Source organism: Dreissena polymorpha, chromosome 8 (assembly GCF_020536995.1).
Source record: "Dreissena polymorpha isolate Duluth1 chromosome 8, UMN_Dpol_1.0, whole genome shotgun sequence".
In the NCBI taxonomy this organism is placed as follows: Eukaryota; Metazoa; Mollusca; class Bivalvia; order Myida; family Dreissenidae; genus Dreissena; species Dreissena polymorpha.
The window spans coordinates 16,209,160-16,234,089 of NC_068362.1; the positions used below are offsets into that span (position 1 = coordinate 16,209,160).

Genomic DNA, 24,930 nt, shown 5'->3' on the forward strand with positions numbered 1-24,930 from the left:
CAGAGTGCACACTGCATTGATATGACCATGTCAGAATCGCGCGCTCTTATTGTGTTTCATTGATATTCCACATGCACTTTCAACGACAAAAGTAAGAACATAACACACAGCTGAAATGAAAAGTATTTAAGCTCCATCATGGTTACAACAGATTTTTTTCTCGTTTGTCTGATTTTGGCACAAACTGATAAATGCAATTAAAATTTGAATACGAATTGCTGCGATTTCAAGATGAGTACTTCAGTAATAAATAAAACAAGAGATGTGTTTATCAGAAACACAATGTGGGGCTTTGAAGCCATATATTTGACCTCTGACCTTGAAGGATGACCTTGACCTTTCACAACTCAAAATGTGCAGCTCCGTGAGATACACATGCATGCCAAATATCAAGTTGCTATCTTCAATATTGAACAAGTTATGACCAAGGTTAAAGTTTTGGGACAGAATGACAGAGTGACAGAATGACAGAGTGACAGAATGACAGACAGGCCAAAAACAATATACCCCTGACCCTTCGATCCAAGGCATAAAAACACACAATAATTTGGAGCACTCAAAACAATTTATGATAATTGCATTTAAACAACTTTTGTAAACACTAAACAGTACTCGGCCACGAACAAGACTTATAGCAATGTAGGCTTTCAAGAACGGCATTTCCATACTAATAGAATGGCACAAAAGAAACTAGAGCTTTCAAACTTGATATACTTAAATTGCCATGGCTTTTATAAAGCATGTTTTCAAATATATTATTTTTATAATTACTTAATCATTACATATAAATCATTAGCTCTAGATGTCAATATGATGTATGAACATTTGAAATGATCACGCAAGATTTAATTGGAAACAGATCAATTACAATAAAGCTATACAATATTATGAACAAAAGCTGTCAGAAGACAGTGCGCTCGACTATTCGAGTGCTTGACAGTATAACGTAAGCCATCATGGGGATATTGTTCATATTTTATAAGGTCAAGGTAATATAGTCATATTCTAAGTGGAAAGAGGAAAATAACTGAAACATGTTGATCGCTATGTTTTAAAGAAGTTGTACTTTATAGACGATTCTGAGTTCAGGTATATTTTCTACAATCTATTGAACATTTGTAAAGACATAAAACAAACTAATAAGATTTTATTTCAAGTTTGATAGCAATAGCTTGGGTTGGATGGTTGGACGGTCTTCAAAAATAATATAAATATTTGTGAGTTTTTTTTAACATGTTTAAAAAAAAATCTTTTTGGGTTAGGGGGGTTGGGGTTATGTTGGGGATGGAGAGGGGGGTATAATGTGGGTGTGTGGTAATTTATTAGATGATCTTTCAAAAATAAGAAAAACAAAAGTGCCAAACTGTCACAAGATACGCCCGTTTTAAGGCTTTGGACAACTTGATAAATTTACCATGACCCATATTTGAACTTGACCTACATATCTAGACACAACTTCTGACCAAAGTTGGTGAAGATCTGATAAAACTACTTCAATTGAAATGCACTAAGTGACCTCGCGACCTAGTTTTTAACCTGGTATGACCCATATTTGAACTTGACCTACATGTAGATATTGTCTAGACACAACTTCTGATCAAATTTGGTGAAGATCGGATGAAAACTACTTCAATTAGAGAGCGGACACCATGCTAAATGCTCGAAATGCACTAAGTGACCCCGTGACCTAGTTTTTGACCCCGCATGACCCATATTAAAACTTGACCTAGATATTGTCCAGATACAACTTCTGACCAAGTTTGGTGAAGATCGGATGAAAACTACTTCAATTAGAGAGCGGACACCATGCTAAATGCTTGAAATGCACTAAGTGACCCTGTGACCTAGTTTTTGACCCGGCATGACCCATATTCGAACTTAACCTAGATATTGTCTAGATACAACTTCTGACCATGTTTGGTGAAGATCGGATTAAAACTATTTGAATTAGAGAGCGGAATCTGCTGTGGACGCCATCCGACCGCCCACCCTCCCGCCCGCCGCCAAGGTGAAACTATAATACGTCCCGTTTTTTCAAAACGGGCGTATAAAAAGAGAAACGATTATTTTTTATTTTTTTTTTGGGGGGGGGGGGTGTGGCGGGGATTCTGGGTTGGGGTGTGGGGGATGGTTTGGGCGGAGTCCATTGTGGTATGTCAGGTAAGTGTTGTTTTGTCAAAGTATGAATCAAATCTGATCATAAATAAAGATGTTATGGCAATTTAAGCAAAATTTATTTATTTGACCTTGAGAGTCAAGGTCATTCAAAGTTCAAGGTCAAATTCAACTTGCCAGGTACAGTACCCTCATGATAGAAAGAAAGCATTTGAAGTATGAAAGCAATAGCCTTGATACTTTAGAAGTAAAGTGGATCTAAACACAAAATTTAACAAAATATTCAAAGTTACTAAGACAAAATAGGCCATAATTCCGTTAAAAAGCCAATCAGAGTTATGCAACTTGCCCTGTACAGTCCCATTAAGATAGTTAGCGAGTTTTCCAAGACTGAAAGCAATAGCTATGATACTTAAGGAGTAAAATGGACCAAAACACAAAACTTAACCCAATGTTCAATTATCTAATATAAAAGGGGCCATAATTCTGTCAAAATGCCAGTCAGAGTTACATAAATTTGCCTGCACAGTCCCCTTACGATAGTTAGTAAGTGTTGCAAATATGAAAGCAATAGCTTTGACACTTTAGGAATAAAGTGAACCTAAACACAAAACTTAACAAATGTTCAATGTCCTAAGTATTAAAATGGAACATAATTCTTACAAAATGCTTGATACAGTTGTCTGCTCTTGTTTATAGATTGGGGTCATGTTGGTAAAGAAGTATGCAAAATATGAAAGCAATATGTTAAGGGACATAGAAAATATTTGAGGTGGTACACAAACTTTAACATAGATTTATCAATAATACGCATATTCCAAGCGGAAAAAGGGCCATAATTCTTACAAAATGCTTGTTACAGTTGTCTGCTCTTGTTTATAGATTGGGGTCATGTTGGTTAAGAAGTATGCAAAATATAAAAGCAATATGTCAAGAGACATAGAAAACATTTGATGTGGTATAAAAACTTTAACATAGATTTATCAATAATATGCATATTCTAAGTGGAAAAAGGGCCATAATTCTTACAAAATGCTTGTTACAGTTGTCGTCTGCTCTTGTTTATGTAATGGGGTCATGTTGGTAAAGAAGTATGCAAAATATAAAAGAAATATGTCAAGGGAAATAGAAAATATTTAAGGTGGTACGCAAACTTTAACATTTCAACGCTCACGCTCACGCGGACGTCGGGGTGAGGATAGCTTCACTATATATATTTCATATATAATAGTCAAGCTAAAAAGGGCAGACAGACGCTGAGAGCAATTGCTTCCACAAACTTATCACAAAACCTCAAGACACAGCTTATTCCTATAAATATCATAACAACATTCCTTACGTGAAATGCTCTTCGCAGTATGTCATAGCGTAGGAAAAGAGATCTGAACAGGAATGAATATCCGCAAATGCTTTGATTCCGAGAGCGTTTGAGGAATTCAACTGTGAGTGAAGAAAATTACAACATGCGTCTCGAACTTGGGACATCTGCAGGATACTGGCTGCTGGGAGCAATGTCTGCAAAGATTGAATGATCACTCAATCAATTTGATATCAATAGTTTATCCCTTTCACATTGATGGTATTTAACCATATAATAAATCGTATAACTACTGAACGTATATACATGTATAGCCTCAGTCTTTTTAATTTTGATAAATAGTAAGAAAATTTCAGGTTTTAAGCATAGAAAAAAACACACAAGAGGATCATGATGGCCCCAAAGCACTCACTTGAGGTACAACAAATGTCAAATAGACCAGGTGACTTCAGACATTTCCAAATGTATTTAAAGGTATTAAAAGTATAAAGGTTTTAAAGGTATTATCCACAGAACTTAAAAAAACTTGCAGGACCGGACTGGGATTCATAGGACCAAAACATCACGTCACCAATTAACACAATGATAATTGGAAAAATGAAAAGAAACAAGAGCTGTCACCAAAGGGTGACTTATGCCCCCTATAAACACTTGATAGAAGTTATGAGCTTTTTTCGAAACCTAAACGCAGATTTCGAAACCTAAACGCGGACCCTTAGTTCAATGTCAAGGTCACAGGTGTCAAAATGTGTGTGCGTATGGAAAGGCCTTGTCAGTATACACATGCATACCAAATATGAAGGTTATATCTTCAGGGACATAGAAGTTATGAGCATTTTTCAAAACCTAAACGCAGATTTCGAAACCTAAACGCAAACCCTAACTTCAAGGTCAAGGTCACAGGGGTAAAAAAGTGTGTGCATATGGAAAGGCCTTGTCCATATACACATGCATACCAAATATGAAGGTTATATCTCAAGGGACATAGAAGTGCATTTTTCGAAACCTAAACGACCCTGTGACCTAGTTTTTGGCCCGGCATGACCCATGTTCAAACTTGGCCTAGACATTATCTAGATACAACTGCTGACAAAGTTTGGTGAAGATCGGATGAGAACTACTTGAATTAGAGAGCGGACACGAAAAGTGTGACGGACAGACAGACAGACTGACTGACCAACTGACCCACGGACAGTGCGAAAACTATATGCCGCCCATTGGGGCCATAAAAGGCATCTAGAGTGATAACAAGGTGCTTCTAAGATGTGACCTGGTGATCTTGCTTTTGGATACACGTGACCCAGATTAAAAATTGGCCTACATATTGTCATGATGAACATTCTGACCACATTTTATCTTTATTAAGTCATAAATGTGGCATCTATCTAGAGTGGTAACACAGTTTTGCTTAAATTTGAGCTGTTGACCTTCTTTTCGGAAGCACGAGAAATTTTAGTCACAAGTGCAATTACATTTGTTTTCATATCACCTTTAAATGCTTAGATGTCATGTCAGACCTGGATGTCAGTGACTAGACACTGACGAAATAGAGACATCTAAATTGTTTGTCAGACATAAACCGTGAATAACAAGACTATTGTCAAGCAGTATAAGTCCCCTACCGGCTCCACCATTGTCAGAAATTCCACCATTTTCAGATATATTTTTATATATATTTGTTGCCATAGCAACCAGAATTTTTGACGTAGGAACAAAATGAAATGACGTGCATAATGTTCATATTGCCATCTATCCACGTTTCAAGTTTCATGAAAAAATATTAAGAACTTTAAATGTTATCGCAGGATCCAGAAAACCACCATTTCAGCAGTATTTCTAGTCTATTTGTTGCAATAGCAACCATAATTTTTGACGTAGGAACGAAATGAAATGACGTGCATAATGTCCATATTGACATCTTTCCATGTTCCAAGTTTCATGAAAAAATATTAAGAACTTTTAAAGTTATTGCAGGATCCAGAAAAGTGTGACAGACTGACTGACAGACTGACAGACTGACTGACTGACTGACAGACGGAGTGCAAACCATAAGTCTCCTCCGGTGAAACCGGTAGGGGACTAAAAACAGAATGTATACAGTGTTTATTTTGTTAATCTTTATTCTCGCTAGTGAAATCCCTAAGCTGGTAGTACAAGCAGGCTAGTGCCTAAAAAAAACATGCCAAGACTGCCTATCATGCCTGAAAAATGTCAAGATAAACATTCCTATCATGTTTTATCAAGATTGAGTCATAAATATGGCTTCATGATTGGTATCAATGTTTATGTAACATTTGACCTAGTTTTTGGATGCAGTAGTACGGCTTAAGCGTTCATGACTATTTAAGTTTCAAATATACAAAATCATTAATGCTTTCATGTCTCACTTTACCTGCACATTTTCTTCAGTAACCTGTATTTCTGATGTGTATACAAATTCTATCAATAGCACCAGTGCTAAAGGGTCTATATCTTTCAAATCGATGCGGTTGGCTTTGGCCTCAACCATTTTGCCAGTGAACATGGCGTAGAAATACTGGCTGCAGGCACACAGGACTACTTTATGACAGGGAATCTCTGTTGCTCCGGCTACCAGAACGACATCACACATGACATTTTGTCTGAAATTAAATTGAAAAGTAAACAAGGGCTGTTTGTAAAACATGCATGCCCCCCGTATGGGCTGTGCGTTGTAGTGGAAGCCATTGTGTGAATACAATTGTCACTGTGACCTTGACCTTTGACCTAGTGACCTGAAAATCAATAGGGGTCATCTGCGGGTCACGATCAATGTACCTATGAAGTGTCATGTTCCTAGGCAAAAGCCTTCTTGAGTTATCATCCGAAAATCATTTTAATATTTCAGGTCACCGTGACCTTGACCTTTGACCTTGTGACCTCAAAATCAATAGGGGTCATCTGCAAGTCATGATCAATCTACCTATGAAGTTTCATGATCCTAGGCGTATGCGTTCTTGAGTTATCATCCAAAAACAATTTTACTATTTCGGGTCACCGTGACCTTGACCTTTGACCTAGTGACCTCAAAATCAATAGGGGTCATCTGCGAGTCATGATCAATCTACATATGAAGTTTCATGATCCTAGGTGTATGCGTTCTTGAGTTATCATCCGGAAACCATTTTACTATTTCGGGTCACCGTGACCTTGACCTTTGACCTAGTGACCTCAAAATCAATGAGGGTCATCTGCGAGTCATGATCAATGTACCTATGAAGTTTCATGATCCTAGGCGTATGCGTTCTTGAGTTATTATTCAAAAACCATTTTACTATTTCTGGTCACCGTGACCCTGACCTTTGACCTAGTGACCTCAAAATCAATAGGGGTCATCTGCGAGTCATGATCAATGTACCTATGAAGTTTCATGATCCTAGGCCCAAGCGTTCTTGAGTTATCGTCTGACAACCACCTGGTGGACGGACCGACAGACCGACCGACCGTCGACAGACCGACATGAGCAAAGCAATATACCCCCTCATCTTCGAGGGGGGGCATAAAAAGTGAAGCAATCATATCTGAGAACATAATAAACATGTATGAGCTAAACTAGAATGAATACATGATTTAAACAAGGGCTGTTTGTAAAACATGCATGCCCCCCATATGGGCTTTCCGTTGTAGTGGCAGCCATTGTGTGAGTACGATTTTTGTCACCCTGACCTTGACCTTTGACCTAGTGACCTCAAAATCAATAGGGGTCGTCTGCGAGTCATGATCAATGTACCTATGAAGTTTCATGATCCTAGGCCCAAGCGTTCTTGAGTCATCGTCTGACAACCACCTGGTGGACGGACCGACAGACCGACATGAGCAAAGCAATATACCCCCTCTTCTTCGAAGGGGGGCATAAAAAGTGAAGCAATCATATCTGAGAACATAATAAACATGTATGCGCTAAACTAGAATGAATACATGATTTAAACAAGGGCTGTTTGTAAAACATGCATGCCCCCCATATGGGCTTTCCGTTGTAGTGGCAGCCATTGTGTGAATTCGATTTTTGTCACTGTGACCTTGACCTTTGACCTAGTGACCTGAAAATCAATAGGGGTCATCTGCGAGTCACGATCAATGTATCTATGAAGTGTCATGATCCTAGGCAAAAGCCTTCTTGAGTTATCATCCGAAAATCATTTTACTATTTCGGGTCACCGTGACCTTGACCTTTGACCTTGTGACCTCAAAATCAATAGGGTCATCTGCAAGTCATGATCAATCTACCTATGAAGTTTCATGATCCTAGGCATATGCGTTCTTGAGTTATCATCCGAAAACCATTTTACTATTTCGGTTCACCGTGACCTTGACCTTTGACCTAGTGACCTCAAAATCAATAGGGGTCATCTGCGAGTCATGATCAATCTACCCATGAAGTTTCATGATCCTAGGCGTATGCGTTCTTGAGTTATCATCCGGAAACCATTTTACTATTTCGGGTCACCGTGACCTTGACCTTTGACCTAGTGACCTCAAAATCAATAGGGGTCATCTGCAAGTCATGATCAATCTACCCATGAAGTTTCATGATCCTAGGCGTATGCGTTCTTGAGTTATTATTCAAAAACCATTTTACTATTTCTGGTCACCGTGACCTTGACCTTTGACCTAGTGACCTCAAAATCAATAGGGATCATCTGCGAGTCATGATCAATGTACCTATGAAGTTTCATGATCCTAGGCCCAAGCATTCTTGAGTTATCGTCTGACAACCACCTGGTGGACGGACCGACAGACGGACCGACCGACAGACCGACCGACCGACATGAGCAAAGCAATATACCCCCTCTTCTTCGAAGGGGGGCATAAAAAAAAAGTTCTCAAGAAAAAAAAATACTCTGGTGACCAATTATCAATATATTCAATAAACAAGTAGATCTACATATTGTAACAGAATTTCTAAATTAATGCAAACAATGCAACAACAAACGACTTAACGTCAATGATTTATTTAATGCCCATTAAATCCTTGTCAATTATTTTTATTAACAGCATGTTTAATCACGCAAAGTCATAGTTCCATACACGCTGCAGTGATATGGGTGGATGACCTGTTTATCACGACGTATTACCGAAAAGGAGAGTACTTGATTGCAATAGGCATTAGGCCAACACAACTTAAAGATTTGATTCACTGAACATATTTTAAATCAACTTAAATAGTAATGAAACTTTTTTACAACTTCTATTTACAATTTAAGAAGTTTATGTTCTGTCATTCTTTTTTTTTATGAACATGGGCACAAACAAGTTCTCAAGAATTTCATAAACACAAACCTTTGCCAATTGATCGTATCAATTTTGGCATACATGTTAGTTTGAAAAGATTTGATGAAATAAAGGTCAAATAGGAAGGGGGCACTCCCACTAAACAAGCTTATATCACCCGACGCGATGTTTGGGCACAGTTTTTTATGCTAAAATCTAGAATGAATATCTAGAGAAAGTTAAAGTAATTGTTTTTAATAAATCACACAAGAGATTGTCACAGTAGTTCCAAATCCCCACCGAAATGTGTTAGCTTGTATGACAACATTTGTTTTAGAGAGTAGAATAATATTTGTAAAACATGGCACCTGTGTCATCTATTTATATTTCAAGGATCAAATAGTTATATATAGTGATAAAGTTATGCTGTAGAGAATAAAATATGTGGAAATGAAACAAAGGGAGGTAATTAAAAAAGAAGACTCAAATTAAAATATTATTGTAAAATTAGATAAAGGGAGATATTAAAAATTGAAAAGCTAAAATATTTACAATGAAATAAAATAAAATATAATATAAAATTATAAAAAAATTAAGTATAAATAAAATAAAAATAAAATAAAAAATAAAAAAATAAAGGGAGATAATTCAAAAAGTACGGCCGAAAGAGTTATGGTTCATGTCCACTGCTCTTCTCCTATGTGCCATCTGTTTATATTTTAAGTTTCAAGTAAATCCCATCAGTAGATTTAGAGTTATGCTCCGGACAAAAATTTACTTTAAAATTAAATTAAGGGAGATCATTCAAAAACTAAGGTAGACAGAGTTATGGTTCTTAGTCACTGCATTTCTCCTACTTGCCATCTGTTTATATTTCAAGTTTCTAGTAAATCCCTTTAGTAGATTTAGAGTTATGCTCCGGACAAAATTTAACTTTAAAATTAAACAAGAGCTTGTCACAGTAGTGCCAAATCCCTGCCGAAATGTGTTTGCTTGTATGACAACATTTGTTTTAGAGAGTAGAACAATATTTGTAAAAACAAAAAAAGGGAGATAATTCATTATGCTCCGAACAAAAAATTACTTTGAAATTAAATAAAGGGAGATAATTCAAACACTAAGGTAGATAGAGTTATGGTTCTTAGTCACTGCACTTCTCCTACTTGCCATCTGTTTATATTTCAAGTTTCAAGTAAATCCCTTCAGTAGATTTAGAGTTATAATCTGGACAAAAATTTACTTTAAAGTTATATAAAAGGGGAGATAATTCAAAAACTAAGGTAGATAGAGTTATGGTTCTTGGTCACTGCACTTTTCCTAGTTGCCATCTGTTTATATGCTAAGTTTAAAGTAAATCCATTGAAAAGATTTGGTGTTATGCTCCAGACAAAGTTTCGGCCAGACGGACGGACAGCGGACAGACAGACAGACAGACGGACGGACAGGACCAATTACTATATCCCCTCCGAACTTTTTTCGGCGGGGATAATAAAGGGAGATCATTCAATAACTAGGGAAGATAGAGTTATGGTTCTTAGTCACTGCACTTCTCCTACTTGCCATCTGTTTATATTTCAAGTTTCAAGTAAATCCCTTCAGTAGATTTAGAGTTATGCTCCAGACAAAAAATTACTTTGAAATTTAATTAAGGGAGATAATTCAAACCCTAAAGTAGATAGAGTTAAGGTTCTTAGTCACTGCACTTCTCCTACTTGCCATCTGTTTATATTTCAAGTTTCAAGTAAATCCCTTCAGTAGATTTAGAGTTATGCTCCGGATAAAAATTTACTTTCAAATTATATAAAGGGAGATAATTAAAAAAACAGTTGTAGAAAGATTTATGGTTCTTAGTCACTGCACTTAACTTACTTGCCATCTGTTTATATTTCAAGTTTCAAGTAAATCCCTTCAGTAGATTTAGAGTCATGCTCTGGACAAAAATTTACTTTGAAATTAAATAAAGGGAGATAATTCAAAAACTAAGGTGAATAGAGTTATGGTTCTTAGTCACTGCACTTCTCCTACTTGTCATCTGTTTATATTTCAAGTTTCAAGTTAATCCTTTCAGTAGATTTAGAGTTATATTCCGGACAAAAATTTACTTTGAAATTATATAAAGGGAAATAATTCAAAAACTAAGGTAGATAGAGTTATGGCTCTTGGTCACTGCACTTTTCCTAGTTGCCATCTGTTTATATTCTAAGTTTAAAGTAAATCCATTGAATAGATCTAGAGTTATGCTCTGAACAAAATTTCGGACGGAAAGACGGACGCACAGACAGACTCACAGACGGAGACTACTACTTTATCCCCTCGTAATTTTTTTCGGCAGGGATAATAAATGAAAGTGTTGTTTTTACACTAGTGCTGTGGTCTGCTTCACTTTGCAATTTACATGTATGTGTAAATTTAATGAAGAGAACCAATAAAATGTATGGAATTTTGATAAATTTTGATTATTTTAGTAGACATACAAATCTGAAATGCATTTATACATATTTTTCTTCATGTTTGTTGTATTTGTCTTTATTTTCAAGCGTAATAATGTTAATGAAACAAAAAACTCGGAAGGCATGCATGTGATGCATGTGATGTCATCACGAGAGTCTCATTCTTATGGCAAACAAAATCGTCAATATTAGGTTCCTATCGATCAAAGGTCCAAGTACGCTATTTAATTTTATATACTAGTAATTATTATTTCTATTCATTCATTCATGATTATTTCTATGAACTGAAATATAAATGATACATCATTGCGATGCTTCGAAAACACAATTTATACTCTTCTGAAGAAATATGTAATTACAAAGTGAATAAAACTGAAATGATTAACATTTCGGATATAAAATAAATACCCTCATGGATAGAAATAAGGGTTAAAATATGTTGGTGCCATTTGCTATAAAACATATTAATGTAGTAGTTCTTCTTGGATGCTTTGAGCTTTTATGAGTGCATACAAACAGCTCAAAGTTCTTCCTGGTGAAGGCAAAACCCATTTTAAAACAATCAGTGCTCCAGCTAGGCCTAAATTGAAGGGCGCCCCGCCCTGCCCTCCCAAACCTCCGCCCTGCCCTTCCTAGGGCCCCCCCTGCCCTTAAAAAAAAAAAATCTTTTTTTTTTACATATTATTAATAATCTCTTATTACAATACACTGTAATTAATTTATTCCTCATTCTAGACATTTTATTTGAATTGTTTAATAATAATGGGAATAATAAAATTATATTCTATTAATTATTAATAACATATGATATAAATTAAAATGCAAGAGGAAGCATTCCAGAAATGCCTGCGCGCTTGAAAGTGCCCTTATGACAAAATACTGCGCTTCCAAAGTGCCCTTTTGACAGAAAAGCCCCCCCTGCCCTTTTCAATTCCTACCCGGAGCACTGAAACAAGAGCTGTCTCCATCGGAAGACATATGCCCCCGAAAAACGCTTTTTCGAAGCCTATACGCAGATTTCTAAACCTAAACGCGGACCCCAAGTTCAAGGTCAAGGTCAAAGGGGTCAAAATTTGTGTGCCTTTGGTAAGGCCATGTCCGCATACACATGCATACCAAATATGAAAGTTACATCTGAAGCGACAAAGATGTTATGAGCATTTTTCAAAACCTCAACGCAAAAGTGTGACGGACAGACTGACGGACGGACAGAGCGATCACTATATGCCCACCTTCAGGGGCATAGAAATACCTGTGTGCCTATAAAATCGAGTTCAATCAACCTATTAGCGGGTAAATCGCAACAAAACTTACCTTCTCATATCATTTAAGGATGAAAACGCACTGGCTAAGTGGTTGGTGTCTTTAAACCCGCAGCTTGAGGTCCTAGCCCTTTTGATCTTTTTCGCGCTTCTCTTGCTTCCCATTGACATGGTGGCCATTATATGCTGAGTAAATAAAATATGGATAATCATTAAAAAATAATAAAAGCAATTTACAAATTCTAATAATAATGAAAATTATAAATTCTAATTATATAATATAATAAAAATAATAACAAAATGTTAATCAATGATAAATTCTTTAATTGGCGAAGCTGCTTAACCCAGCTTTTCACTTTAAATGACCTTTTACATAACGCCAGCAGACCTGAATTGATACAACTACATTTATTCCATTGGCTGATTTTGAGCATAATCCACAAGAACATTGTCAACATCACAACGTCTTTATAGTATAGGATATAACTCTGTTCAGTGTATGGGGTAGCTAACTACTCTCTGAATTTCATACTAACAGAGACACACATTTTGGCCCAGTTACAATTATGCATTGTCAGTAAATTCCATTCCCAAGACTTTCAGGGTCCGTGCTCGGTCAGTAAATTGTCAGGGGAAGATGGAATGTACTATAAATACAGTACAGTCCACGCGTTTTACCCAAAAAACTCGCTCCCTTCGCAGGGCTTTTGTTTACTAGCGAGTGCTTCCGCAGCGGGGAATGCGAGGTGTACTCGCTAAACACTCCGCTGAGTTAGCTAATACCCGCGGTGTGTATTACTTTACCTAGTCGGTAAATGCAGACAATGTCCATTCTTATCAGGACACTGCCGCGCAACACCGCGGTAGCAGTGTGCTACTGTGCATGCCAAAAAACATGGTAATTAAAAATTGTTTAAATCCTGTGGCTAATAAAATAAAGATAATTGTATAGAAAACACGCAAATTCGTTGAATTGATATCCCCCGCCAACATGCTTCTGGACACAAAAGGGTTACACTCAAAATAGCATTTTTTCAAGGTACAAAGGCCCATAACTCCGTTATTAACAGATGGTGTACAATGCCATTTGGCGTGCATCATCCTCTTATCCATATATATACTCATACCAAGTTTCAATGAAATCCCCCACAGCACTTCCAAGATATGGCTCCGGAAACACAAAAATAGCATGTTTTCAAGAAACAAAGGGCCATAACTCCATTATTTACAAATGGTATACAATGTCATTTCAGTGATTTTTTTTGCTCAAATTTACAGCCGAATTTCGGCTGCTTCCCAATCGCAAAAAAATATGTTTTTTCCCAAAAATCTGACAAAAATTTCCCAAAAAAAGCCCAACTTCCAAAAAAAAAAAAAAAAAAACAACATTTTTTTTTTTAAATTTTTTTTTAGAAAGAAGTCTCAAATAACTTAATTATGATTTCTTAAATCTAGGTCTCAACTTTATTTTTAAAACATCTTACAAAATATATAACTTGAATTTAGTCATTTTTGTCCATAAATCATTCCCAAACTTGCCACTGTTATTGATTAAAAAAAAAACAATTTGACCAGACTCCTTTTCTAGAAAACTCCCTGAACATGCACTTAAAAACAATATCACTTCTGTTACTTATAATCCTATTTATAATGCTTAATTTTTCCCAATTTCATGGTTTATCGCGCTATTTTTCCCAATTTCACGGTTTATCGCGCTAATTTTCCCAATTCAAATGGCACGGGCTGTAACAAATTGAAGCAAAAAAATCACTGCATTTGGCGTGCATCATCCTCTTATCCATAAATATACTCATACCAAGTTTCAATGAAATCCGCCAAAGCACTTCCAAGATATGGCTCTGGACAGACAGACGGAAAGATGGACGGACAGACAACGCCAAAACAATATCCCTCCGCCTATGGCGGGGGATAATAAATATACATGTATGTTTTAATTCACAGGTACGTCTACAATTTCAATAAATAAGCTGGATACATACATATTCCGACTCTATCCATTTCCCTATAATCTAGCATAATTCCGATTTCAATGTTCAAAACCAAAAATATGACCAGTATTGACGCTAATGTGTTTTAGAATTTTATAAACACAAAGTCCGCCATTTTACGCAAGCGCATGTAAGTGATTTTTTGGATGGGATAATTCCCATGTAACATGCGTAAATCAGGTGACACAATGTGCGAGCTTCAGCACTGTTCATATTTAGCTATAATGACCAATCAATGAGCGACTTCAATAAAATTTATTATTTGTAAATTTACGTATTTTTTCTATAGTTTCAATGTGAGATACTTTTTCATTATGTGCATTGATTCCGATGTATTTTTTCATTATAAAATACTACAAATACTGAGTTTCACTACTATATTTAGTAACGGCACATGGCCTGATTTAACACGCATGCTTTCCATGCGTGGAACTTCTCTGTCTGCAACAATTTCGCGCTCTTATGAAAACACAGATTTTACATGGCATAGTGAATGGTGCATATGCATACAAAGGGACTAAATAATATAATCACGTGGCTGTAGACAAATTGCGTAATTCAGTTCAATAAATGGACATGATGAAATATACTTGTACTGAAATTAAATTGTTTCCGCATAAAATTTGTAAATGGTAATGTTCTCACAACTTACAGGCTTTTTCCGCTCCATTTTGGGAAAACGCCACACTGGAATTTTGCATCGTGAAAACCCCCATTTTGGAAATTAATTAATCGCAAAATTGGCTCAATTGGGAAAAATTATCGCATGTAAATAGTGTTTCTTATATTTCAAAGAAGCGGTTAACTGGTAAATAACGACTATTTTGATAACTTATTATTAAAATTTAACAAAATATTATGAACATGTGTGCTAAGTGCAGGTGTTTTAATCTGAATTTGGGGAAAAGGCCTGGCCTTTTTTTAGGTGAAAAAATCGCACGAAGCCCCGGATTTTGAGGAAAATAAGGAAAGTCTTAAATAATCATTAACATATTGTACAGTTTTTAAAACAAATTCAAGGCAACAGATAATTTAATTATGCAATACTTTCTATTTTCTACACCGGATCAGGTTAACTTATATATATTTTAAGTTAAAAAAAAAAAAATAAAATTTTTTTTGTTTTTTTGGAATTGGGAATTTTTTTTTCAATTGGGAAAAAAAACAACAGATTTGCATTGGGAATGGGGCCGAATTTCGGACCCGTGGCATAGGGCGGAAAAAGCCTGACTAACTCGCCATAAGTAATTAATTGCTCCCGCATTTGCATTTAACTTGAATAACTTCTCATAAGGAACAATTATTGGTTAAGTAATTGTTTACGGTAAAAAGGTGTGATTAGGATGCCCGATACCGTCTTTCATGCACTGTTAAATTACCGATGGATATTACGTAAATTTTATAACTGATTCCTTTTAAATTAATCGGCGATAAACACTTACTTCAAGACTGACGTCAATTAAAAACAAGAGCACCGCCTTGCGGGCGCAGACCACTCATCTATTTTTCTTTTTAAAGGTGAAGGGTTCTATCTCAATACTTCAATAAAAAAAGATGGATGGGTGGGGTGGAGAGTGTGGGGGTGTGGTCATTGATTACATTATCTTCCAAAAATTAGAAATAAAAATGCAAAAACAAAATAAAAATATTTATTTTTTTGGGGGGGGGGGTATTCTTGGGTGGGATAGTTGGACGGTCTTTCAAAAATAAAATAATAAAAATAAATATTTTTGTTTTTTAACCATGTTTCCAAAGAAACAAATTGGGGGGGGGGGGGTTGGGGGGTCGGGGGGGGGGGGTATAGTGTGAGGGGGGGGGGCATGGGGGATGGTTTGGGTGGATTCTATTGTAATATGTCTTGTAAGATTTGTGTTGTCAAAGTATCAATCAAATCACAGGGGTGTCAATTGTCCCTAAATTGAAATCCTGAAAATTTTATCTGGGGGCCAGGGGGCCGATAGGGCCCCCGGTGGGTTCAGGGCAACGCCCTGGCCAGGGGTCCAGGTGGCCGGAGGCCCCCGGAAGCTCCTGCATTTTAGCTTATTTGAAACAAAGAAATCACTTCTCCTGAGCTTAAAAACATCTGTATTTTTAAGTGATTCCAAACTGAAAAAACAGTTAGTTTGGCTAGAAAATATTACAATCTATTTCTTTAAAATTTCATGTAGATGCATGGGTCTGAGGTGGAATGTCCCTGAAAGGGGCGAAGGGCCCACACCCTAGCCTGGCAGCTTAGTTTTCCGAAGATATTGCCCCATTTGCACATCTTTTATCCAGCAGGATGTTGTGACGTATCCAGTACGGTACGGGCGGGTATGGTAAGTACGGGTTTTACCCTCACTCTTGCGGAAGTGGGGTATACAAATTGCTTTTCACGGTCTCTTACGATCCAGCACTAGACGAAGCAAGACGTGTCCTCAGGAATAGGTATATCCCAAGCCCTGGCCTGTTTCTACAGTGTAATAGTTATAATACCACTAGGTTTACTTTATTGGCGACGAGGTACAATTGGAAGTTACTGTGTACAGTCGGTTTTAATAATTATTTTTCACTTTTTTCCAAAACATCCGGTTAGGTACGTTTTGAAAAGTGGGTGGGGAAATTGTGGGTTTGAAAGTAATTAGTTGATTGTACAGCAGTTTCAAGGTGGGGGTTAAGGTTTAACACTGTAGTAAGGAGTATCGGTGTAATTAATTAATTAATTACACGGATTTAAGTAGCCAGGGAGTCTGTCAACAGTATTAAAGGGACAGTGTTGGGAAAATTGTAGAGAAATAAGTAAAGCCAAGATATTTAAATATTTGGTCTATTTGTTTAAGCTGTGTCTTTTAGTCACGCTGAAACCATTTAACTGTCAAGCTGTGTCTTATAGTCATGCTTGGTCAGTGTATTTGTGAGGTCTTAGTCTGTCTAGCAAACCGTTTAATTGTCAAGCTGTGTCTTATAGTCACGCTTGGTCAGTGTATTTGTGAGGTCTAGCAAACCATTTAATTGTCAAGCTGTGTCTTATAGTCACGCTTGGTCAGAGTATTGGTGACTGATAGTGCAAAGGTAAAAACATTAGTGTCCGTAAAGGTGACCGGAGGCTGTGAAGTCCTACATCCTAATATCCTTTTACGTATCCTTTCTTAAAAAACATTGTTTGGGTAATATTAATTTTTTATTGCAATTAAAGTAATTTACACTTTATTGAATTTTTTGGTTTGGTAGTTCAATAAATAAAACAGTAGTAACATTGGTTTGTGTGTTGGTTACATTTTATTGGCCCTGCACTTGTTTCTTCAATAAAAATGTCTATCAACGTGAATACGGCATCTGTGCTAGAATTAATGCAAATTCCGGGAGTTGGTGAGAAAATTGCTACCCTTATTGTGGAATTGCGCTCCTCGTATGGGTACGTCACCAAAGAAGTGCTGCATTTAGCCTTGCGAGGCAAGATGACGTCAGAAGTGTTAGCCATGTTGGACTTTTCTGAGCCAAAGCCTGCATCTCGAAATTTGATGGATTTTGAAGGCTGGTCTACGCATGAAGATCTGAATGCAATGGCTGCAGCACTCCCTTCATGTCCGGTGCGCTTGAACCCCATACCCGTGTCTACGAGTACAAGACTATCGGTAGCATACACACAGTCGTCATGGATAACCACGACTGCCCCAATAATGTCCTCGTGGGCGAACCCGCCATACAGTAAGGTATCATGGCCTGGTTTGTTGACACAGACTAAACCAATGGTTCGTCATTACAGTCCTGTGAAATTTGAAGATGACCAGGGTCAACGTTCGTGTACGGGTAGTTCAAGAACTAGCTCATGTTCTCCGGTTCGGACAAGTATACAGGTTTCAAAGACACGGAAATCAATTTGTAAGGAGGAGTCATCGGACCATGAATATGGGAAATTTGGGAAGTCTAGCTCTCGCAGTGCTGAACAGTACCCAACACCAAGTTCTAGAAAACATCGGGACAGTGAACAAAGTGATGCGGGTGGACCACGGAAGCGGACAACCGGAAGTAAAAGTAAAAATACTGAAGGTGGTAGGTCTTATAGATCACCATCTCCAAGTAGATCACATTCATCAAGGGACAGCAGAGAGTCTAAAAGCCACCGGAAGGGGACAACCGGAAGTGCAAGTAAAACTACTGCAGGGGGTAGGTTATATCGATCACCATCCCACAGTAGGTCAAGGTCACCAGAAGACAGAAAAGGTTCTTCAAGCAACCGGAAGCGGACAACCGGAAGTGCACGCAGAAGTACTGCAGGTGGTTGGTCTTCTAGATCACCATCTTTCAGTAGGTCAAGGTCACAGGAAGAGAGAAGAGAATTTTCACGTAACCGGAAACGGACAACCGGAAGTAGGAAAAGAACAACTGCAGGTGGTAGGTCTTTTAGATCACCATCATCCAGTGGATCACAGTCACCAGAAGATAAAAGAAGGTCTTCACGTAGTATTCGGAAGTCTAAGACTTATAGCGACAAAGAGCACCGGAAGTCACCAACAAGAGATGGAAGCAAAGATAATGGAAGGACTTACAGTTCTCCATTATTATCATCTAAAAACCGGTCGACAGTTACACCCAGGACAAACAGACGACAATCAAGAAGTAAAAAAGTAAAAGGGCATAGATCGTCGTCCAGTTCTGATTCAGATGGAAGTGTAATACCACATAGATGTCCCTCAGTATACATGAAAAGTAAAAAGAACACAAGAAGGGCACATTCACGTCGGTCATCAAGCTCAGACTCCGAATCAAGGTCAAGGTCACATAAAGAAAGAGGATATTCTCACAAACGTAGCTCTCGAAGACAGGGTGATCCTCGAAAACATCCGAAGGCGTTGCGTTATGATGGGAAAACCAGTTGGCTATCCTTTAAGCGAAAGTTTGAAAGTTTTCAAAGGGTGATGAATTGGTCGGAAGACGAATGTAAAGATTATCTGTTGTGGAGTTTAGAGGGCAAGGCTCTTGACTTCTTCACTATTACTACAACAGAAAATGAACGCTATTCATTTCGTCGTTTAATGAAGTCCTTGGAGTCTCGTTTCGGTACCAAGGAACTTCGTGAGACGACGAAGGCTATGTTCCGTCAGGCTGTTCAAGGGCATGAGGAGTCGCTGGAAGACTGGGCTGACCGTGTGCTTACTTTAGCCACACCAGCGTTTACGGACCTTCCAGAAGACCATATGCGGTTAGAAGCGATTTCCCGGTTTTGCCAGGGTTGTAATGACAGAGAGGCAGCCAAGCATGCTTGTTTAGAAAATCCTTTAAGCATGGAAGAAGCTCTCGACCTGGTTAAACAGCACCAATACATATCGCTGGCTGTAGATGGCAAAAAGAACAGACGGGGCCGAGAAGACGTTTCAGTAAACGTGGTGCAGGCATCTTCAGAAGCAAAGACAGAAGAGCTTATAGCATCTGCTTTGAAAGAATTTGCCAAGAAAATGAACATTACCCCGTCTTCAGCCGTGGTAAGAGAGACACAGCCTGGTTGGAAGCCACAAAGATGGGGGCCTTCAGCCGGGGAAAAGGAGACACAGCCTGGTGGGAAGCCACAAAGATGGGGGCCATGTTTTCACTGTGGAAGGATGGGTCACCGGAAGAGAGATTGCATACAATTTCAGGAATTGTTGAAGAAAAAAGGATATAAGACCGAACGTTTAAACGACAAGGGGCTGGACGGGAAGACCACACGTCCGAGCCCACAAAAGTGAAGACTGATGGTCTACCAGAAAGGTCGGTTGGGAAGAGAGAGATAGGGGCGACTTCTAATGGCAGGGTCTGTGACTCGCCAAAGGTTTTCAAGAAATCCCAACAGATGATATCTCAGCAAAAACACCAACAACATCAAAGTATAAAGAGCGTTGATGTTCCTAAACGACCAGTTAACTGTGGACCACAAGTGAATCAATCAGCTGTTACAGATTCATGCGGTAGGGTCTTTGACTCGCCAAACATGTTAGAAGTACCAAAACAGGCTGAGGAGGGGAGTAGTCAGAATAGCACACAGTATACTCCGCCAGTTTCAGTAAGAAGTCCTGTAGGTGGGGCCTGTGGCTCGCCTACACGGAAAAAGCAAATGCAGAAGGATCCAGTGAGTCAACAGGAAATACAGTCCAGTTTGCGTCAAAGTGACGACGGTAAAGATAAGGAGTCCACTGAGCAGGGGACAAGCTCTGGAGGGCCAAGTGACTCAATAAAGATATGCCGGGTACAGGCAGGTTCTTCTGTAGTGCAAATCACGGTTGGTGATTTATTACTGAATGCAAAGTTGGATTCGGGGGCAGAAATTACGATTCTTTCTTCAAAAATGTATGATAAGTTGAAGAAAGCTCCGAAAAAGGTCCAGGAAGTAGTAATGCAGATGGCTGACGCAGAAACGGCTCTTAAAGGGTTCATAACAGCACCTATAAGTATGAAATTGGGCAGCCGTTGCTTCAAAGAAAGGATTTATGTGGCTCCAATCGTCGATGAAATGCTTTTAGGGCATGACATTTTGCATCATCTAGGAGTATTGTTAGATATGCAATCAGACACGTTGATACTGGATGGGGAAAGAATACCAGTTAGCTCTAGTTTCAAAGAAGGGAAGCCGACGGTGGCTAGAGTGATGTTGAAAAAGAGAGTGGTGGTGCCACCTTATTCGGTGGTACGCTTGCCTTGTAAGTAAGATGCACCCATGCCCAGTGACTACGTTGTCGAATCGTTGGGGACACTTAAAGTTCTGATGCCAAGGACAGTTATGGCAGCCAACAGGGATCCATTGGTGTGTTTCATCAATGTTAAAGAGACTTTTGCAACATTGAGGAAGAACACGTTGATTGCAATGGCTTGTGAGGTATTTAGTTACCTTGAAGGGTCACAAGAACCTGATGTTTCTTATAGTAACTCAGGGTTAAATGTCTCCGCAGTAAGTGAGAACCAGTTAGGGGAGATGAAGACATCTTGTTATCAGCTCCCAACACCAGAAACAGATGGGAAATCTAAAACTAGCCTTCCAGAACATCTTAAAGGCCTTTATGAGTCATCCATTACATGCCTCAATGAAGAACAATGCCAGAAATTGTATGCATGCTTATCGGAATATCAAGATGTCTTTGCACAAGATGATTTCGATTTGGGAACTTTTACGGGAATCGACCACAAAATCGATACCGGAGATGCAAAGCCAATTAAGCAGCGCATGAGACGAACACCGGCTTGTTTTATAAATGAGGAAGAAGGGCATTTAAGAAAAATGCTAGATGCAGGCGTTATTCAAGAATCTGTTTCTGATTGGGCGTCATCACCAGTTCTCATACGGAAAAGAGATGGTTCGGTCCGGTGGTGTATCGACTACAGAGCCTTGAATGATGTGACTGTTAAAGATACATTTCCATTACCGTTGATTGAGGATTGCCTAGACACCCTTGCGGGAAACCTGTGGTTTTCAAAATTGGATGCAAATTCCGCTTATTGGCAGGTTCTGGTCAATCCTGAAGATCGAAAGAAGACTGCGTTTGTGACCAAATATGGGTTGTTTGAACATGTGCGTATGGGTTTTGGAATGAGCAATTCTCCCGCCACATTTTCCCGGGTTATCAACCTGGTATTGCGTGGGCTTACATGGAAGACGGTGCTTGCGTTCTTAGATGATGTCCTGGTCCTAGGTCAAGATTTTGATAGTCATTTGAGAAACTTGATAGACACTTTACGTCGATTCAGACAACACGGTTTAAAGTTGAAGCCCCGGAAATGTATTCTCTTTCAACGGGAAGTGGAGTTTTTGGGCCGGACAGTTACCAGTAACCAGCTGAAGATGACTTCAAAAGATATACAGACAGTTGCGGAGTGGCCCGTTCCAGTTTCATCGAAAGATGTAGAAAGGTTCCTTGGATTGGCTAATTACCATCGTTCATTTGTTAAGGACTTTGCACAATTGGCTCAACCTTTATACAATTTAACAGGAAAGAATAAATTTCGGTGGAATGAGGAAGAACAAGAGTCTTTTGAGGCATTAAAGAAGGCACTTACTCATCCGCCAGTATTGAGCCTTCCAAACAGTAAAGATCCATTTATTTTGGATACAGATGCTTCAGACGTGGCCATTGGTGCTGAATTTATCCAGTTGCAAAACGGGGAAGAAAGAGTTATTGCTTATAGCAGTCTGTCTTTAACCCCAGAACAGCGAAAGTATTGCACAACCAGAAAGGAACTATTGAGCATTGTAAGATTTACCAGTCATTTTCGGTATTATTTGCTGGGGCAAATGTTTACAGTGCGAACAGATCATTCCAGTCTGACGTGGTTACTGAAGTTCAAGGATCCCCAAGGACAGTTGGCTAGATGGATTGAAGAGTTGTCCCAATACCACATGGTTATTCAACATCGGCCGGGTAAGAAACACGGCAATGCAGACAGTTTATCCCGAAGGCCTGATGATCTGGTTCCCTGTTCGTTTTACGTAGCGGGTATTCGTCCAGAGCACTTGCCATGTGGGGGTTGTCATTACTGCAAACGTGCGGATGAGCAATGGGGTAGTTTCACTGAAAATGTGGATGATGCAGTTAATTTGTCAAATTTCACAAATAACCAGGTGAAGAAGGTTTTGGTGGAAACTGTATCAAGTACAAGTTCCAGTTTCAGTGCGCAAGTAAATGACAATGGTTTAGTCCATAATGAGGATTTAGGATTGAGTGATGCTCATTTTGATATCATCAACGTGAGTGATCAGTGCATTAAAGTGTGTAATGTAAAGGTGATGCAAGAAAGTACTGCAGAAATACCTACGTGTTGGGGTTTTACCCTGGAAGAACTACAGGTTGAGCAGAGTAAGGATAAAGATTTGACCATTATTATCGAGTGGCTGTTAAAGGGCAATGAGCCTGATGAAGGAATTTTATTCCTAGCCAGTCCAGAAGCCAAGTACTACTGGGTGAATAAAGAACTGTTCCAGTTATCGGATGGTGTGTTGTTTAAACAGAAACTGAGCAGTAAAGATCTGGAACTAGTGGTACCCAACAGCCTTCAAGAACAAACGTTGGTGTGGCATCACGATATACCATCATCAGGTCATCAAGGTGTGGCTAGAACTAAAGCAAAGTTGAAGGAAAAGTTCTTTTGGGTAAGAATGTCCAAGGACACTGAAACCTTTGTGCTAACCTGTCCCGTGTGCAATAAGAATAAGAAGAACAAACACTACGGGAGGGTCCCAATGACTATTATCAGGCTGGAGCCCCGATGGAGAGAGTGCACATTGATTTCATTGGCCCATTACCCAAGACCAAGCGAGGAAATGAACACTGCCTGATGATGGTAGATCAATTCACGAAATGGGTGGAATGCATACCATTACCCTCACAGAAAGCGGAAATAACTGCTCGGGCAGCAGTCGACGAGTTTTTCTCTCGATTTGGGTTCCCTTTACAGTTGTTCTCTGATCAGGGGCGTAATTTCGAAAGTAAACTGTTTGAAGCATTGTGTAAAGCACTTCATATCCATAAGGCAAGAACTACACCTTATAGGCCTTCTGCAAATGGACAAGTGGAACGCTTTAACAGGACATTGATGGATGCTGTGAGGTGTTTTTTGGGGAAATCTCAAATGAAATGGGATCTGCATGTGCAACAGATAGCTGGAGCAATTAGAGCCTCAGTTAACAGGAGTACTGGTTTTACCCCAAATATGCTCATGTTGGGCCGAGAAGTTACTACCCCAGCGCAACTCATGTTTCCAAATGTGCATGATAAACATGAGGATTGTGAAACTCGACTTGATATGCCCAGTACTTCATGGGCTCTGAGTGATCAAGTCCAACCTCCCCAAAAACCGCCACGCGAGGATTCGCTAACAGGTTCTGGAACCTTCCCACTGCCTGATTAACCCGAACAACGCTATAACGCGCATGACGTGGATGGATACCCACCCCAACGGAGATGTATTGCGGCAAATCACGCAGGTGCTGATCCGTCGGGTAGGTTTCTGGGTCACAGTAGATAGAGACGCCCCCTACAAGGGATGTTCGCCTACTCTCCTCTACCGGAACTGCATCCATCATGTCCTGCATTCCCCCTTGCTGAAGCTGTAACCTGTGCAGTGTCCTGTCAAGGTGGAAATGGGCGTCAAACGCTTCAGAATACTTAGGCTGGATTGGTATGGCCTCGGCAACCGGCTGTGCATCTTCAGGGGCCTGGAAGTTAAGTACCCAATAGGCCCTCTCTTCCTCTGATAAACTAGCTGCAAGGAGTAACAAGACCTTCCAGTGCAGTAGCGCACCAACAGAGTTGCACGGTACCAAGGTAACTTTCTCTGGAATAGGCTCATGAAGGAATTTACAAAACTCCTTCATAGCTGCCTCCTGCCGCTCCGAGATTGATGTGTTGTCCAGTGTGCTAAGCATCTTCTGCACCACAACAAACGCCACCAACTCATCCAGCGTAACTGGTTTACCTAAAAGCCATCTTCCCGCCTGACTTAGTGCACTCCTCCTCCCTCTGAGTAATCGCTCATCAGTAGAATCCAGCGTTTCGCTGAATATGGAAGGGATGTGCACAATAAAAGCATGGGCTTTTAAATAC

General features: G+C 39.0%; 1 protein-coding gene across 5 annotated transcripts in view; it reads right to left on the minus strand.

Moving 5' to 3' along the window:
- Positions 1-24,930, minus strand: part of LOC127841387 (kelch-like protein 3) — a 94,695-nt gene that overhangs the window by 13,290 nt on the left and 56,475 nt on the right. For all 5 annotated transcript variants that reach the window (XM_052370199.1, XM_052370197.1, XM_052370201.1 and 2 more), the window contains exons 2-4: positions 12,427-12,560; positions 5,826-6,054; positions 3,455-3,630 (exon numbers count right to left, since the gene is read on the minus strand). In XM_052370199.1, the coding sequence (XP_052226159.1) occupies positions 3,455-3,630; positions 5,826-6,054; positions 12,427-12,560 (539 nt within the window). The remainder of the gene's footprint in view (positions 1-3,454; positions 3,631-5,825; positions 6,055-12,426; positions 12,561-24,930) is intronic.